General features: G+C 39.3%; 1 protein-coding gene and 1 pseudogene across 1 annotated transcript; both read right to left on the bottom strand.

The window, feature by feature from the left end:
* Positions 1 to 6,023: 6,023 nt before the first annotated feature.
* GDF3 (growth differentiation factor 3) lies at positions 6,024 to 14,851 on the bottom strand. The gene is made up of 2 exons (XM_045839750.1): positions 14,503 to 14,851; positions 6,024 to 6,921 (listed from the first exon to the last, which is right to left on the bottom strand). Exons 1-2 carry the CDS (start codon positions 14,768 to 14,770, stop codon positions 6,092 to 6,094), a joined length of 1,098 nt encoding a protein of 365 aa, XP_045695706.1. The 5' UTR covers positions 14,771 to 14,851; the 3' UTR covers positions 6,024 to 6,091.
* On the bottom strand, positions 7,330 to 7,397 carry LOC123819428 (annotated as a pseudogene).
* Positions 14,852 to 19,087: the final 4,236 nt, after the last annotated feature.

Raw genomic sequence — 19,087 nt, 5'->3', positions numbered from 1 at the left:
AGCTATTATGCATAAGGATGATATTAACATTGTATACACTTCCTTATATAAACATGTTTCTTTTTCCTTCTCTTGGGTACAGAACCTGGGAGTGGAATTGCTAGATCAAACTGGTAAGTGTATATTTAACTTTTAAGGCCCAACTGTGTGCCCTGGCTGGTGTGGCTCAGTGGACAGAGTGCCAGCCTGTAAACTGAAAAGTTGCCAGTTTGATTCCCAGTCAGGGCACATGCCTGGGTTGTGGGCCAGGTCCCAAGCTGGGAGTGTGGAAAGACAACCAATCCCATATTGGATATTTCTCTCTCTCCTTTCCCCTCTCTTTAAAAACAAATAAATAAAATCTTTAAAAAAAAGAAAATGCCCAATTGTTTTACCAGTTTATGGCCTCACCAGGAGTATGTGAGTTTCAGTACCTCAATCCCCTCAGCAACATTTGTAATGTCAACCTTTTTAGTTGCACATTTATGTGACTTTAGTATCTTACAGTGATTTTTTAAAAAGATTTTATTTAGTTAATTTTAGAGAGAAAGGAGTGGAGGGAGAAAGACAGGGAGAGAAACATCCACATGAGAGAGAAACATCAGTCAGTCCCCTCTTGCATGCCCCCAATCAGGGACCTGGCCCACAACCCACACGTGTGCCCTGACCGAGAATCAAACCGGTGACCCTTGGGTTCGCAAGCTGGCACTCAACTCCAGTCAGGGCAGCGCTTATTTCTAATAGGGTTTTTTGGGGTTTTTTTTTTTTACAGATTCCTTACTCTTTTCCAGGCAGCTGATCATATTGTAACTTCTTCCTTTCCAACATGTATGCTATTTATTTTGTGTTGCCTTATTGTGATGACGAAGTACTTCAATAAAAAGTTCAATAGAGAAGACGAGAGTGAATATGTGTTTTTCCCAATCTTAGGGGGACAGCATTCAGCTATTCAGCCTTGAGTATAATGTTAGCTGTAGGTTTTTTACAGATGCCCTTCATCAGGCTAAAAAAATTTCTCTCCATTTCTATTTTGTGGAGCATTTTTATCATGAATTGTGGTGAATTTTGCCACATTTTCTTTTGCATCTATTGGGATGATTATCTGATTCCCTCACCCACTTCAAGGCCTGTGAGTGAGTGGGCCTGCCATTAAATAAGCTCACAAGTCTTGAAGTGTCATGCTGTACAAGTGTACTTTATATTTATTAATATTATTATTATTAATATTAATATTTATATTTATATTTATATTTTGGAGTTAGAGTCCTAACCCTAACCCTATCCTGTACTGTCCTGCCCAAATCACAGCATATATCTTGACTTACAGAGCTCATGCCTGTTTACAGACTTATCAAACAGATTTAAGACTTGAATGAAGATATAGGACGATGTGGGGCCAAGGCCACAGCGCCTCTTCCTCTCTAGGGTACGACCATGGCCTCAGGAGATAACATGATGAACTCAGGAGTGAACAAACCTGCCAAAAACAAAACTATGAGCAGAAGGAAATAGCCACTATCATTTTATAACTTTTAAAAAATAAAGTAAATGTATTAAACACAGACCCCAAAGGAAAAGACTAAGGAAATACATCAGTACCAATTCAGTTCAATTCAGAAGTAAATTTAACAATGCAGCCTCAGGAACTGTGATCATCTGGGCTTTGGATACACATTTGCAATTTCAGAAACAAGCCCAAACAACTCAAGGCTTAAGGTAAGAAAGACCATGAGGGACAGGTAGACAGATCATCACCAGGTATGGCAGGAGACCAGGATTAGTAAAGTCATTGTTGTGCTCAGGACACAGGAGCAAAGTCACATCCCTCAGAAAGCAGTAGTCTCCCAAGGGAGGTGCCCTGCAGCCTGGGGGGTGTGCACCTGGAAACACCCTGGTGTGAAGAAAGAAAACACTAGAACATCTATTCCTGAAACACTGAGGTGAGAAGAAATTATTAGAACTTCTATTTTATCTAAAAGTAAAACTTAACAGTAATATTTTCAAAATATATATAATACAGTAATATAATAGTTAACACATAATTTTGAATAAATTAATATATATTGGGTATATGCTACTTTTTCACTTGTACATATTCAAATAATTTATAAGCAAATGTGCTATATGTTAAGCTCTATGGTGAAAGTGGCTGTCTTTATTTTTCAGGACCTAGTACAAAATTGGCATATAACAGACACAATAAAAATCTGTTGCATGAAATAAAAGTGAAACTGTGGAGATAAATTAGTTCAGAAATAATCTGCCCTAGGTCCATTTCTCCATCAGGAAGAATGTTGGCGTTGAGGAGAGTGTAACTACAATAGCTTCCAGTGCTTTGATGAAACCTCAAATGTGTGGCCTTCTGGCCAAGCGTCTGAGATTTTATATGTTGGAGCCAGCATTGTATCCCTGGGGGTTGCAACATTCCATAAGTTTGCTGTGGCTGAACCAAGAAAGAAAGCATATGCAGATTTGTACAGAAATTATGATTCCGTGAAAGAATTTGAGGATATGAGGAAGACTGGTATCTTTCAGAGAACAAAGTTATTTTGGAATATAAAGAATTTTTGGGCCCTGGCTGGTGGGGCTCAGTGGGTTGAGCACCAGCCTGTAAACCAAGAGGTCACTGGTTCAAATTCCAGTCAGGGTATATGCCTGGGTTGTGGGCCAGGTTCCCAGTTGGAGGTATGTTCATTGATCTTTCTTCCTCCTTTAAATAAAATTTTTTCTTAAAAAAGAATTTTGGGGTGTTGATTTCCATGGAAGTTTGTCACTGACCTGTGTTCTTGAACTATGGAACATGAATATTTTGGCTAAGGAATAGTTTCTATTAATAAATAAACAATTTAACAATTTAAAAAAATAATCTACCCAGCAAGACAATTTGTAATGTTTGGTCAATTTGATATGGGATGTCTGCCCCCCTCCCCAATCAGTATGAGCAGCTTATTTACTTGAGAAAGCAAGCTTAGCATGTAATATTATAAATAAGAAAGCCAAGCCCTGGCTGGCATAGCTCAGTGGATTGAGCGTGGGCTGCGAACCAAAGTGTTGCAGGTTCGATTCCCAGCCAGGGTACATGCCTGGGTTGCAGGCCATAAGCCCCAGCAACCGCACATTGATATTTCTCTCTCTCTCTCTTTCTCCCTCCCTTCCCTCTCTACAAATAAATAAATAAAATCTTTAAAAAAAGAAGATAAATCTCTTAAAAAAAAAAAAAGAAAGAAAGAAAGGCAGAAATCGGTCAAGCATATTGTATAGCCTACTTGAAAAATATGAATAGGAGCGGTGAGTCTGAAATGAATAGAATTCCTCTAGTATCTGGACCTGGAGGTTAACAAATCTTGTCACTTAGATCATGTAACTAATTCCCTTCCTCTGACTTCCCAGTACACATCCAGATGATTACTAGCTTTCCCTGTGTACTTTTCTATCAAATAGTGCACAGGCTGGCCCTCTTCCCTTGGCATCTTAGGGAAGATACAACATACAAGTGGTTGGGAATCGTCATATTATTTAATCCCTTCTGTGGCTGCACTTGTGACGATGTGACGATTCCCAACCACTCGTAAACTTGTATGTTGATCATGGTTCACAGGTGAAATTTTATGACTTTTTTTGTGCTAATGAAACTCCCTTGTTCAAGTCCGAGGTGCACCACCAAGAATCCCGGGCCCACAAAGAGGACAGAGCTGGGACTGCCGCCCCACCAAAGCACCACTGCCTTTACCAAAGCAACCATCTGTCTTCTGTTATCCGTTGATTTCTTAGCTTTTTAACAAATATAATCTGAAAGTTCTATGTAAACACATTGATATAGGTTACTATTGTTGGCATCATCCTGATTGTTCCACGAACTTGTTCTAAATGAGTTGTTCAAAGTCAGCCTCCTACTGATATCTGTCAGAGAACAGTGTCTGATTCAATGATGCATTTGACAAGGTGAATGCTTTTAAACAAACTATAGAAATGATCCCTGAAAGCAGTCTTGAGAGTGCTTTTTAAAGATCAGTTTTGTTTGTGTTCGAGGGTGTGCACTCTAATCTCTGTAGCCTCTTCATTCTCCTTACAAGTTGCCCATACTCACTGCTGCCCTACACTGGGTCCTAGCTGGAAAATAGATTGTAAGAGATTCTGTGTCCATTCTATAGAAACGATTCTAGCAGTTTGTTTGAATGCCCCCAGTGTCCAAAAATAGCATAAGGGACAAATCAATTGTGTAATATGCTTGTAATGGGTTACTATTTAGCAGTGAAAAAAATGATATTCATACATGTATCCTCTGAAATAATAAATTGAGAGGAATAATGATAGAAAAATAAACTCCAATATTGTTTCTATGAAGTATGGATCCAAGTACACATAGTAAAATTATAAAGAAATGAATGGGAAAGATGGACACTGATTTCAGGGTGGTAATTTTAGTAGGAGGATGGGAAACGTGACTGAAGTGGTTGTGCAGGGCTCTTCATGTGTATTTGTAATATAGTTAAATTATAATAATCTACATTTTTAAAAACCCAAAAATAAAAATGAAAAGATCAAGTCAAAAGTTATAGCAATAATCCAAGGTGAATGGTGAGGTTGACTTAAGGTAGTGACAAGTGCAGCCACAGAAGGGATTAAATAATGTGACGATTCCTAAACTTTTCCACTTTCGTTCTCCTAACTTAAGGTAAACAACTTCCTACTTCCTGATGTAATCCAAAGTATCCTACTGTGTAAAATTTTATATTTGAAGTCCATGTGAACTTAGCTTTTTATCCCATAATACATGCATGTTTGTTCTAATATCAATATATTTTATATTAATTATAGAAGAATGACTCGGCTACCGACCGGCAGTGACTGCAGAATGCTGCGGATGGCTCGTTGACACATGAGAAAAAACATACACAGAGACAACCAGGTCCTGTGGGGAAGTAGGAACGGAATGGCCACTCTCCCTAGTGGGGAGCACCATGGCCATCCTCCCTAGGGAAGAGTGCCCCTAAGGGAGAGCACCTCATTCTCTCCCGCCCAAGCAGGCTTTTTATTGGGTTCATTTGCATAAGAATTCAGGTAAAGCTCCTTACTCATAGCCAGGAAGTAAGGATCAAACAATAGGTAACAAGGAAGTCTGAGGGCCTATTCTGAGTCAGGGTCAAAGAGCTGTAAAAAACTTTAAGGAACAAACTGACTTCTTCCTTGGACTCTTATCAGTTAATTGAGAGCATTCTAAACAAAGCAGGTTTCACAGGATTTTACATATTCTTTCTTAGGCCTAATCACCTGGGGAACCCACCCTTTCCAGCACAGGGCTGCACCACTCTCTGTCATTGTTTCAGGCTTAGGTGGAGCAAGGGAACTAAGGCAGCCAAGAGATAAGGAGATTTTCTCACAGACAATGAGGACTCAGGCTTCGTCAAAGCCGAGGGGCGAGGGTCCCTCACCCCCTATTGCTGTAGCCCCCAAAGTCCTTCCTTGGGGGCCTCGCACGTGATCTTGCCTGTCTTAGATCATTCCCCCCTTGGGGAATCTTACCTGTTGTTGGCTAACCGACCAAGCATTGGGGGCCAGGCATAGTGAAGTAAAAGGAGCAGAAGTGGTGCTCCTGCCAGGGAGATAAGCTTTTGTCTCCTTGCTGGCTTATGGTTCAAGGTCATTCCCTCAGCCTTAGCCTTGGTGGGAGTTACAGCTTCTGATACCAGGCAGGATGGTCCACAACAGAAGAGTCAATTTATACTTCTAACTTTGCAATTCTGTGTTTGAAAGTTTTCTAAGATATGAACATGAAATATGAATAAATTCATACCACTATTCTATCATGAAAAATGGCAGTGTCCAATGATAACCATTTTCTTAAGTGAAACATGTATCTAAATAATCATGTATAATTCAGCCATTAAGTTAATTATGTAGATATTAGTGATTTTTTAAAAATCCCCATGATCATTAAGGCTGTGTGTGAGTGTATAATTTGGGACATCATCAATCATGATGGATTTTCCAGGAAGACAAATTGTAAACATAAACATATTGATATTTCAGATCCAAGAGGTCATAAACAGGTACGGAATTTTATTAAAAGCTCTACCCTAAGGACACTCCTACAATTCCTATTTCTGACAGCCTACCCACACCCACATTCATCAACTACCATGTCATCATAATGTCGTAGAATAACATTGTCATCGTTGTCCTGGTAAAGCATGGAGATGGGGGACAGCTTGGTGGGAATACAGACAGCTTGGGGAATCGCTGGGTCAACAGCATGCATCAGTGCTTGCATGAACGCATAATTGGAGCTGTTGAGGGAAGTGGTCAATGAGAAAGGACAATCTCCGTGGCAGTAATTTGCCATGAACCCCTTGGGGGCAATGATCCACTTGTGCCAACCCAGGTCCCTGAAGTTGATGAATAGCTGGTGACGATGGCAGAGGTTCTTGCAAGAAACATTAGGGGCAGGGAGGACTGCCCTCTTTTTTCGGGAAGAATGATGGCACTGCTCAGGGTCGAGGGTCACCACCATCAGGGAAGCATGAAGAGAACATCTCAGTCTGGCACAGGTGTCCTCAAGCTGATAATTCACCCTGAGGCCTCTGTGTCCTTTCACCAGTATCTCCAAGAACAAGCCTACGTTTTTCTGAGGGTTATTATTCCAGTCCTTAGCCACATCCAGTAGGTTGAAGTGAAGGATACCTTGAGGCCATGGTACTGACTGCAATACAAACACTTTCCCTGGCTTAGGGATGTCCTGGTCCCCCATGTGAAGCTCCTGAACCAGGGAGAGAGCCAGTTCCAGTTCTGGCCCCAGGTGATAGTAAGTGTTGGGCCCCAAGTCCAGGCCCAGCTGGGCCATCGTTAACTGCTCCTTGTCTTTAACTGCAGACAGGTTGAAGTAGAGGAGCTTCTGTAGGCAAGAGGAAGCTTGGGAAATTTTCTTGGAGTAAAGAAAGAAACCTAGATAGAAACAGAGAGACGTGAGTGTCACCATAACATTAATACATCTTACTTTATATCTGCCTAGGATATAAATGACAACTATTACATGTATATCACATATGCAAAGTAAGGGCAGGAAATAGTTATACTCAAACCCTGACATTTGGGAGGGTTTATTTCTTTCACTCCTCACTTTTTTAATTTATTTTTGTAACTACAGTTGTCATACAATATTATATTAGTTTCGGGTGCACAACATAGCAGTTACACATTTATATGCCTTATGAAGTGATCACCAAGGTAAGTGTAGACCCATCTGGCACCATACATAGCGATTACGATATTACTGACTATATACCCTATGCTGTACATTACATTCCCATGACTAATTTTATAACGGGCAGTTTTTTACTTCTTAACCCCCCTAAAAATATGGAATACTTAACAAATTTGCATGTCATCCTTGCACAGGGGCCCTGCTAATCCTCTCTGTCCTCTAATCCTCTAATCCTTCCAGCTTTCAGTATGTGTGCTAACAAAGCAAGCACGAGGCCAGAGGTTCTTACCCCACACGTGCAGGTGCTCAAGGTGTCCTATATACAACTTACAAGATCCATGATGGTTGATAGGAAAAAGAATTACATCTTTATTTTTACTGAACTCTAAATGAAATTTAGCATTTTTTTCAGTCATGAAAATAGTCAACAAATCCCAATAACATTATCAGGGGCTAGGACACTGTTACCAATTAAAAAAAAAAAAACATAGCTTTGCTCACACATTAAGTTGTTGCAAATATTTTATTTTATTTTTTTTTAATTTTTATTTATTTATTTTTAGAGAGAGAGGAAGGGAGGGAGAAAGAAAGCAAGACAAGCACCAAGTGTGGTTGCCTCTCAAGTGGCCCCCACTGGGGCACCTGGCCCTCAACCCAGGCATGTGCCCTGACCGGGAATCAAACTGGTGACCCTTTGATTCGTAGCCAGCACTCAATCCACTGAGCTACACCAGCCAGAACAAATATTTTAAAGTGATATGCTCACACTACTTTGAATTTATGGTAGTTAAATAAATTCTGTAGATCTTGTTACTTGTATTTGTTACATCAATAATGCATCCTATATGCTATTATATACACGTTTGTTTTAAAATATTTTTCTAAATATATTTCAATATTTAATTGATTTCCTTTGAAATTCTAAATATTTTATTGGAGGCATGTAAACCATTATTGTGAGAAGGCATGCAATGCCTTCAATAGAACTGCCTAAGGGACCCAGGCACAAAAATGTTTAAGAACATCCTAGGCTCAGGGGTTGCCGGTCAAGATCTAACCACTTAGATTGCCTTCAAAACAAAGTCCTGTCATCCAGCAAAGACTGACCCTCCAGAAATCTCTTATGATTTATCTTTAGGTAATTCCTTATGTAAAGCCCACAGTTGTCAATATCAATGATGTTTAGTCCTGTTTCTCTGAAGAGTTCTTCTCCCACCTCGCTGAATACTGAGGGGCAATGTGATTCTTCACTTTCTCCACATGCCCCCCTTCTCTCTATCTTTTGAAGTTGTAGTTGTATTTTTCCCTATTTTCAAAGCCAACTTCTCTGCCTGGATTTTTGAACCTCATCTATTACTTGAGGAAAAGGTCCAATAGAGTATATTTTTACCTTTTCCTTTAAAAAAGATTTTATTTATTTATTCTTAGAGAGAAGGAAAGGGAGGAAGAAAGAGAAGGATTGAAATATTGATGTGTGACAGACACAGACACATTGATGGGTTGTCTCTCACACCCCCAACTGTGGGCCTGGCCCACAAGCCAGGTGTGTGCCCTGGCTGGGAATTGAACCAGTGACCCTTTGATTCACAGGCCAGTGCTCAGTCCACTGAGCCACACCAGCCAGGGCTGCAGTCTCTTTTTAAAATAAGAAAATTTAAAAATTTTAAATTACCAGTTTTCTCTTCAAGCCCAGTGTATTATCTCTCCCTTTCCTTTCATTGACCATCTTTTAAAAAGATCAGTCTAGCCTTGACTGGTGTGGCTCAGTGGACTGAGTGATGAAGTACAGATCCAAAGGTCACCAGTTCAATGCCTAGTCAGGGCACATGCCTGGGTTGTGGGCCAGGTCCCCAGCTGGGGTTGTGCAAGAGGCAACCAATCAATGTATCTCTCACACATTGATATTTCTCTCCCTCTCTTTCTCCCCCTTCCCCTCTCTCTAAAATAAATAAAATCTTAAAAAAAAGAAAGAAAAGAATAGTCTACGTTTGCAGTCTCTACTTCTTACTCCTATCCTTCTGTTATTTTCCAACTCTTCTACCCTTACCACCCCACTGAAACACCATTCTTAAAGGTTGTTAACTGTCAGGTTCAGGGGTATTTTCATGCACTTATCCTTCTCAACCTCTCTGAATAGTTAATCTCTCCTGTTTATGGCTCTAATTCTAATATATTGGTCTCCTCTTTTCCTCATATCACTAAATCACATCCCTTAGGCTTAAGGAAAAAAAGCCCAAAACCCAAAATGGAAAAGATGGACAGATGAAAATTAAAAACTTCTATATTCAAAAGACATTATTAATAAAATTAATAACACACACAAAAAACAACCAAGAATGCTTGTAATGTACAAGACAAATTAAAATTCATGGTTATAAAGAGCTTTTTGAATGATTAAGAGGCCTTACAAATCATTAAGAACAATGAAGAATCCTCAGTAGGAAAAAGGTCATATATGATCTATACAGCAACTGTTTGAAAAATAAAAATGAATGGTTCATTATTCATTTGAAAAGACATCATTCCATCTTATTAAAAAATTAAAATTAAAACAATGAGATTATGTTTTGCTCCCAGGTTGACAAAAATTAAAAGCTAAAGATGTTCCCTAGTGAGCATTCAGCATAGCATGGGTAAGTACACTGTCAAATATTACTAGAATGAAACACTATACAACAATGACAATGAACCACAAATACACACAGCATGGGTACATCTCACAAGTATAATGTTGAGTGAAAGAAGCCAGATACAAGAAAGGATACATTTCACATTTCCATTTATATAAAGTTCAAAGACAGGCCAAACTCAAATGTAATGTTAGGTACCAGGACAAAAGCCCCTTGCAGAGGTGTGGTGATCAACCAGAAGAGGGTGTGAAGGATCCTCTGGGGTGCTGGTCATATTGTGTTTCTTCATCTGCATGCTGGTTTTCTGTGAAAATTCATTCAGCTGTTCTCTAGGATTTAAGCCCTTTTCTGGATGTATGTTATACTGATACTTCATTGAATTCTTTTTTTTAATTTTTTTAAGATTATGTGTTTATTTATTTTATTTTCAAAGACAGGGAAAGGGAGAGAGAAAGAGAGGGAGAGAAACATCAGTGTGTGAGAAATACATCGATCGGTTGCCCTTCACACACCCCCAACTGGGGACCTGGCCCTGACCAGGAATCAAACCAGGAACCTTTCAGTTCACAAGCAGTCACTCAATCCACTGCACTGAGCCACGCCAGCCAGGGCAAGTCCTTATTTTTAAAAATATTGCTGTTAATGGCGGGAAGTGAGAATTCTGACACTCATGGTGGGGTATAAATCTTGGAGGACATTTGCTACATATTGAAAGTATATGAGATGACAGCATAGGAAGACATAGCTCACCTCTTCACACATCAAAATTACACCTAAAATATAGAAGAACCATCACTCAGAACCAGCAGAAATGGAGTTGAATGGAAGTCTGACAACTACAGAGTTAAAGAAACCACACCCAACCAGATTGGTAGGAGGGGTGCAGAAGCAGAACAGGCTGGTATTAACACCCGAGTGTGGTAAATAACAATTCCTGAGATGTCAGGAGCCAGGATTCCCAGGCCCACAACAGCCCCCCAGCCCAGGGTTCCAGTGCCAGGAAGATAAGTCCCCACAACTTCTGGCTGCAAAAACCAGCAGGGACTGAGTTGGTGGAAGAAATTTCTGGAGCCCCAGAAACCAGAAAGTTCCTCTTAAAGAATGCACACACTGACTCCCCTACTCAGACTGCCTCTGAGCTCCAGCACCAGGGCAGCAGCTTGAAAAACAACAGTACCATAGGGGAGAAACTAAAGTGTCTGGCACCAAGGCAAGTAGAAGCCATTGTCCCTTTTCTAAATCCTGCCCCCCATTGAGCCAGTAGGCTGATGCCATATCTGAGACTCCATTACCCTGGCTAACACTGTTTGCCCCACCCTAGAAATCCCCAGAAATTATGCTCCACCCAACTTATAGGCCTGCCTAAACTTCTTTTCCATATGAATGGCTGGTCTTGGCTCATGCTTCACAGCTTCCTATATTCTTTCAAACAGGCAACAGCTGGCTTCAGTGAGCCCCAGGCCTGGCACTGGCAGCAGTCCGCCTAGATTCACAGCTTGGCTTTGCCTGGGAATCTCCAAACCCAGCACAAGTAGCAGCCATCTCAGATTGCTTATGGCTCAGGCAGGATGGCTCTGGGCAAAACACAGGTAGGGGCTGACCTTGGCCTGCACCACCCAGGAAATCCCAGAACCAGCACACCCAGTGGACAACTATAGACTATGTCGGAGCACCACCACCCTGCCCCTGCACAGCTGATCCTCCAGGAAGGACAGAGGTTGGTGGTAAGTGGTCACAAACAATTTTTACAGCTGACTGGCCTAGGTAAACCCCTCCCATTGATCTACCAACAACAACCAAGGCTCAACTACAAGAGGAGGGTATACTCAGCCCACATGAAGGGCACACCTCGTGTACCAAGCTTGGGTGACAGGGGAGGCTGTGCCACTGGACCCTGCAGGACACCAACTACATAAGGTCATACTACCAAGACATAAGTCAAAGCAGCTTTAACTAATGTATGGAAACAAACAGAGGGAGGCTGCCAAAATGAAGAGACAAAGAGACACAGCCCATATGAAAGAACAGCAAAACTCCAGAAAAAGAGCTAAATGAAATGGCTATAAGCAATCTATCAGATGCAGACTTTAAAACACTGTTTATAAGGATGCTGAAGAAACATAATGAGAACCTCAACAGCATAAAAGAAATACAGTCAGAAACAAAGAATATGCTAGTTGAAATAAAGAACAATTTACAGGAAAACAATAGTAATGGATGAAGCCAAGAATCAAATCAATGATTTGGAACGTAAGAAACAAAAGGCAACCAATCAGAACACAAGAAGGAAAAAGAATCCAAAAATTGAGGACAGTATAAGCAGCCTCTGGGACAACTTCAAAAGGTCCGACATTTGCATCATAGGGGTACAAGAAGGAGAAGAGAAAAAGCAAGAAATTGGAAATCTATTTGAAATAATTATGAAAAATAACTTCTCTAATTTGATGAAGGAAACAGACATGCAAATCCAGGCAGCACAGAAAGTTCCAAACAAGATGGATGCAAAGAGGCCCACTCCAAGAAACCTCATAATCAAAATGCCAAAGGTTAAAGATAAAGAGAGAATCTTAAAAGCAGCAAGAGAAAAGAAGTTAGCTACAGGGGAGTTCCCATAAGTCTGTCAGCTGATTTCTCAAAAGAAACTTTGCAGTCTAGAAGGGATCGGCAAGAAATATTCAAAGTCATGAAAAGCAGGAACCTACAGCCAAATTGCTCTACCCAGGAAAGCTATCATTTAGAATTGAACAGCAGATAAATTGCTTTCCAGACAAGAAAAAAACGAAAGGACTTCATCATCACCAAACCATTATGATATGAAATGCTAAAGGGACTTATTTAAGAAAAAGAAGAAGGTCAAAACTATGAACAATAAAATGGCAATAAATACATATCTATCAACAATTGAAATTAAAAAACAAATTAAGCAAACAAGAACAGAGACAGAATTGTGGATACAGAGAGCATTTTGATGGTTGCTGGATATGAAGAGGGACTGAGGGAACAGGTGAAGAGGTGAGGGGATTAAGAAGTACAAATAGGTAGTTACAGAATAGCCATGGGGGTGTACAGTATAGGAAATGGAGTAGCCAAAGAACTTATATTCATGACCCATGGACATGAACAATGGTGGGGGTTGTTGCCTGAGGGTTCTGGGTGGAGAGGGGGCAAAGGGGAAAGAATCAGGACAACTTTAATAGCATAATCAATAAAATATGATTTTTAAAAAATTAAGTATGAATGTGCCTACTCTTTTATCCAACAATCCCCTTCCAAGAATTTATCTTAGGGAAATAATAGAAAACATGCACACACACCAAAAAAAGTGGATGTAAAGCTGCACTATTAATATACGTCTATGCCCATCAACAGGGCATTAATTACATAAATTACAGCATATCAATACAATGGAATATCATGTAACCATTAAAATGAAAACGTTGACTATTTGTGTTGGCTTTTATGAGATGTTCATAATGCTAAAGAACTATATAGTATGCTCCATTTTTAAAAATTACATGTTTATTTTATATATATGCAAAAAAGAAAAGTCTGAAAGAATATACAACAACTGCTAACGGTGATTTTCTCTAGAAGGGTTAGGGAGGGGTGATAGTGAGATTATATTCTGTTCCCACCATTATTTGCTAAAATTACTATCACAAAAATTGAAGATTTTTTTCCATTGGGGAAGGATGAAGTAACATCAGGTGTTTTCTACTCTCTCCAAGAAAACCCCTCCTATTACTTCTTAAGCCTGCAGAAAGTTTCCCTGAACCCACACCCACAAGGTCCTAAGTCTCTAATATAATACTTGGTATGTGTGGAAGTCATTTGTTCTTCCTCCCTTCTATAAACTCACAGAGCAGATTTTATCTTTAATCTCTGTATTCTTAGGGCCATACACTGTTCCCAGCACACAGTAGGTACCAAACAAATGCTTCTTGAATAAATATTCAAATCTGAATCTCCAGTTGCTCTAAAACTAACCTACTAGGGTTCTCAATACCACCTCTGAACTACCTGGGAGGCCATATGGAAATGCAGATTTTGATCTCTGACTTTGAATAAGAATCAGGTGGGAGAGTGAAGGGCAGGAAGGGGGCAAGAGAATAAGCTTTTAACAGTTGATCTGGGTCATTTTGGTGGGTGATTAGTTTGGCAAATTATTAAATGCAACTCTCTCAGATTCTTATATAGAATATGACAATGGTATATGATATTGCTCTGTGTTCATAAGAATAGCCTTTTCCACCCAGCAAAAGTAGAAGGGACATATGGCGAAGAGAAGCTGGACCCAAGGGCAAAATTTTTGTCCCCTGCTTACCATCCCAAAGGCACCAGGATGCGTAAATTGTGGGCCAAAGAGTAGAACACTGAGCCCTTATTCTACTCTCACCCGTCCTACCTAAACTGCAGCACAAAGCTATTGGATTCAGGAAAAAAAAACAAAACAAAACAAAACCTATTTTGAATTCTGACTTTCTTCACATACTAGCTGTTTGATCCCAAATACATTACAGGTTATCCACTGTCTGAGCCTACCTCTCGGGGTTGTTGGGATTAAATCAGATAAAGTACATAACACACCAGCACAAGGCCTTCTATGAACCCACAGTCACTGTTACTTCTTCTTTCCTTTCTCACACCCTCTAATGTCCGACCTTTCTGTAGAAAATATCCGAGTACCCTTACCTTGATCTGGCAGAAGTCGAAGTACATTCCCCCGGACTCCCAGCTCCTTTATGTTGCATAAGTCTTGTGAGACCCCAATGGTGGCTGCTGCCTCTTGATTGTGGAAAATTTTCTTCAAGATATGAGGCACAGGTTGGAATTTCTGGGGTGAAGGCACCTTGTCTAAGCGTAGAAGTTGGAGGAAGTCACGTTCTTGAAATTGCAATGTCTGGCCCAAGGCCAGAGTTAACAAGAGGCTGAGAGCCAAGAGTGGCAGGGGAGGAAGCATGGCCTCTGAGCTGAGACAAAGCAGGCTAGTACGGCTGAAAAGAGGTCTAGCTTCTGACTTGCCAGTGATTCAGGCGCTGCTAATTTATCTGCCCTAAGATAATCAAGTGTGAATTGCTCTCTTCCTAGCTCCTTAAAGGCAATTGGATGTGAAAAGACAGAATTTTTTTTTCTTCTCCCCTAGGTCTACTGTTCCAGAAAGTAAGTACACAAAGCAAAGATTACCAGTGCATGGGCCTAACTCTACAACAGTCTGAAGTTTGTCGGTGGTAGCCAGAGTGGAAAGGAGGCATGCGTTTATTCATTTCACAAACATTTATTAAGCATCTATTATGTGCAAGGTGTTGAGATACGGGCTAAGAACAGACGACTAAGTAATTCAAAGTCTTGTCATTCTTAGTATAATTATCCAAATACATAGGTAGATTTTTATTATGCTGTATCCACAGTGATGTGGGAAATTAAATCGTGGAGCAAGAAATCCTCCCAAGGAAGTTGATCTACACTCTCTGGCAGTTGTCAGCGCTGAAGGGCTGGATTTTGTTCATCTAACTTTGGCCTTCCTGATTAAAGTCAAAAATCAGACTGACTGGGTTCATTCTGACTCCATTACTTATTAGCTAGCTATCTGACCAACATTGGGCATGTTCCTTAATGTTCCTAAATTTTTGTTTTCTCAACTGGAATAAAAACTGACCTTCTAATTTGCTGTAGGAATCTAATAAGATGATGTGTTTAAAGTGCTCAGCACAATGCCCACCACATGATAAGTACATGTAAGGTGTTCTCAGAGGAGATAGCTTCAAAGTTTAAGTAGACATTTTTCAGTAAAAGAGTCAAGCGTTCAGGACTGAAGGAACTGCATGTGAAAAGACACGGGGGTTGTTGAGAAGTTTAAGGAGGGCAACATATATCGATTTTTGGTTCTGTTGTGTTTTGTTTTGACAAAGTACTGGGAGATTTTTCAAATACTAGATCTTTTCCTCTAATTGACTCCGCTGCCAAGGAAACTATCTGGCGTTCAGTTAATATATGTGCAATAAATAAGTGAATGAATTAATTGGTGCTATTTTCAATTAGTGTGTTTGTTGCCAAAATCATTTTCAAGCTTTTTGAGATCAGGGACTTTATTATAATTTTACATTATTTTATACCATCTCTTAAAAAACTTGTTTCTCCCAAAGGAAAATGTTGTATCTGATCATTAATCATTTCCCATCATCTACAGGATAAATCGGATAAATAGAAACTCCTTAGCTTGTCATTTCAGCACTTTTTTTGGTTTGGCATCCATGTTCCTAGCCAGCCTCATTTCCTACCTTCCACCATCCTCAGTGTTAATGCTGTAACGATGATGACATATTTGTAGTCTCCTATGAACTCAGTTCATCTCAGAGCCTTTGCCATTGCACAGAGCAAGTAGAAGGTCACTTCTGCAAAGACTTACTTGACTTCTAAAGTAGATTACAATGCTTCTTTCTCCACTGAGCCTTGAGTAGCATCCATTACAGAACTTATCAGTGCATTTCACTGTGTTTTGCCCATTTCCCTCCCAGACAGTATAGTCACTGGGAACTGGAATCATGTTGTTTCCTTTAAGTATCTCCACTGGATCTTTTCCTCTAACTGACATTAACACGAAGGAAAGTGTCTGGGAGGTAGTAGATGTTCAATAAATATGTGTGCAGTAAATAAGTGAATGAATAAATTGGTGCTATTTCCAGAGGTTTTGTTCTTCCAGATAGGCAAGTTTTCTTCATTCCCATTTCTCCTCTTTCTCTTTGAATCCTAGTTGATGCTTTTAATTTATAATTTCCACCTGTTTTCAACAATAAGGGTGGTTTGCATTTTATTTAATTTTCCTGCCTTAAAGTCAGAAATCAGACTAACTTGTTTAAATTCTGGTTCCACCACTAAGTAGCTGATCACACACAAGTCACTCAACTGTAAAGTGAGAATAAAACTTTCTCTGCTGAGGTGCTGAGGGGTCTGATGCGACAAAGTGCATGCAAGGCCCAGGACAGTGTTTGCCACATAGTAAGCACTTGATAACAGTTAGCTGACATTAATTATTATTATCATTATTATTCATTAAAGTGGGGTTTGATCAGGGGAAAGAAAGCAATAATTGGGAGTGTGCAGGCACTTAATATAGCAGAAAAAGCACCAAATTAGAAGTCAGGGGATGTGAGTTAATTAAGGCTTCTCCAACAACCATGTAATCTTGAGATATTCACTTAGTCCTTTTTTAAATTTTTATTACGTTTTTAGTTTATTTATCTATTTTTAGAGAGAGGGCAAGGGAGGGAGAAAGAGAAGGAGAGAAACATGAATGTGTGACTGCCTCTCACTCGCCCCCCACCAGGAACCTGGGAACAACCCAGGCATGCACCTGACTGGGAACTGAACCAGCGACCCTCTGGTTCACAGGCCAGCACTCAATCCACTGAGCCACACCAGCCAGGGCAGTCAATTAAAAAAAAAATTATTCATTGATTTTAGAGAAAGAGGAAGGGAGAGTGAAAAAAACACATTGATTTGTTGTTCTACTTATTTATGCATTCATTGGTTGATTCTCATATGTGCCATGACCAGGGATCAAACCTGCAACCTTGGCACATCTAGATGATGCTCTAACCAATTGAGGAACCCAGCCATAGCTGGAAAAAAATTTTTTTAATAAAAGGATATGAATGATCTGAGGTGTCATCAAAAGCTAACCTATTTGGGCCTTCTTTTCTTTACCTAAAATCACAGTGTTGAATTAGATTTTCTTTTAGGATTCTACAAACAAAAACTCAGTAATTCTGGACTCTTAGCCCAAGTTAGAAAATCAAAACAAGGCAAAATGACTAATATAGGACTGGTTCTGAAGTCATGGACTTGTATTAGAGTCCTAGCTCCATCATGTACTGGCTGTGTGGTCCTGGACAAATTGTTTTTCTAGCTTTTGGTTTTCTAATCAATAAAATGAAAAGTATATCATACCAGGTGAGTTATTGGATCATAAGCATGAGAAATATTCAAGTGTAATAGTTTAAAAAAATTATTTGTGTAACCAATCAACAAAATGAAAAAAGATGTAGATGAGGAAACAAGGAAAAGAGCATTACTAGACTCAGTTCTAGGGTACACATTAATATAACTAAGGGGGAGAAAACTTCACAATATATATTAAAAGTTTTTAAACTATTCACCTTCTTATGAAGTAACTAGAGTAGTCAAATTCACAGAGACAGAAAGTAAAATGATGATTGTTGGGGAGGGGAGGGGTGTGGGGTTACTGTTTTATGGATGCAGAGTTTCTGGTTTGCAAGATGAAAACAGTCCTGGAGATCCATGGTGGTGATGGCAACACAAGGTGAATATACATGATGCCACTGAACAAATGATGAAAACAATAAATATATGTTATGTGCATTTTGCTACAATTTAAAAAATAAATTTAAAAATTACTCATGTCTTTTAAATAAAAATTCCACTTCTAAATATTGTTTTAAGGCACTAGGATATAAGCTACAAAAGGGAAGAAGCAAGTGCTGGATACTTGATAAATATTTGTTGAGTGATTTAAGTGATGGGAATGAACAAAGTATTACACATCAATTCATTTTAGGATTATTACAGAGAAAACTTGAAAACAACCTCATTGTACAATAATACATTATAGAACATCTATAAGTTAGATTACTTGGCCATAAGTTACATTGTAAAAAAAATTTTAATGACATAGAAACTTATCCATGAATAATATTAAACAAGAAAAAAAGCAAATTCTGAAAAAAATTTCTTGAAAATTTGCACAGAAAAAATTTTGGAAAGATTGATACCAAAACATTAACAATGGCTGTACTTTTTAGTATTTTTTTGTAAAATGCTTATATTTAAAATTTTTATAATTACTTTATCATTTTGATTTTCATAAAAAGGTTACTTAAACAAATAAAACAACATAGTCATGACCACTGAAGCACTGAGTGATTTGGATGCTTCTGCTAGCGAGTGCACCAATATTTATTGAGTGTCTAGAAAACTGTACCAGGGATATACAAGTGGCAAAACAAAGCACCACGGGTAAAGAATTGGGTAAACTTACATTAAGAACTAAGGAGAACCCTAAATGGTGTGGCTCAGTTTGTTGGGTGTTGCTCTGCAAAGCAAAATGTCATCAGTTTGATTCCCAGTCAGGACATATGCCTGGGTTGCAGGTTCGGTCCCCGGTTGGGGCATACAGCGAGAGATGTTTTTCTCTCTCACATCAATATTTCTCTTCCTTTCTTCTTCCTTTGTCTCTCTCTAAAAATAAATAAAATCTTTA

This window comes from Phyllostomus hastatus, unplaced genomic scaffold (genome assembly GCF_019186645.2).
Source record: "Phyllostomus hastatus isolate PE091 unplaced genomic scaffold, TTU_PhHast_1.1 phas_contig_308, whole genome shotgun sequence".
Lineage (NCBI taxonomy): Eukaryota > Metazoa > Chordata > Mammalia > Chiroptera > Phyllostomidae > Phyllostomus > Phyllostomus hastatus.
The sequence above is the reverse complement of the archived record's forward strand: the minus strand, read 5'-3'. Positions and strand labels throughout refer to the sequence as shown.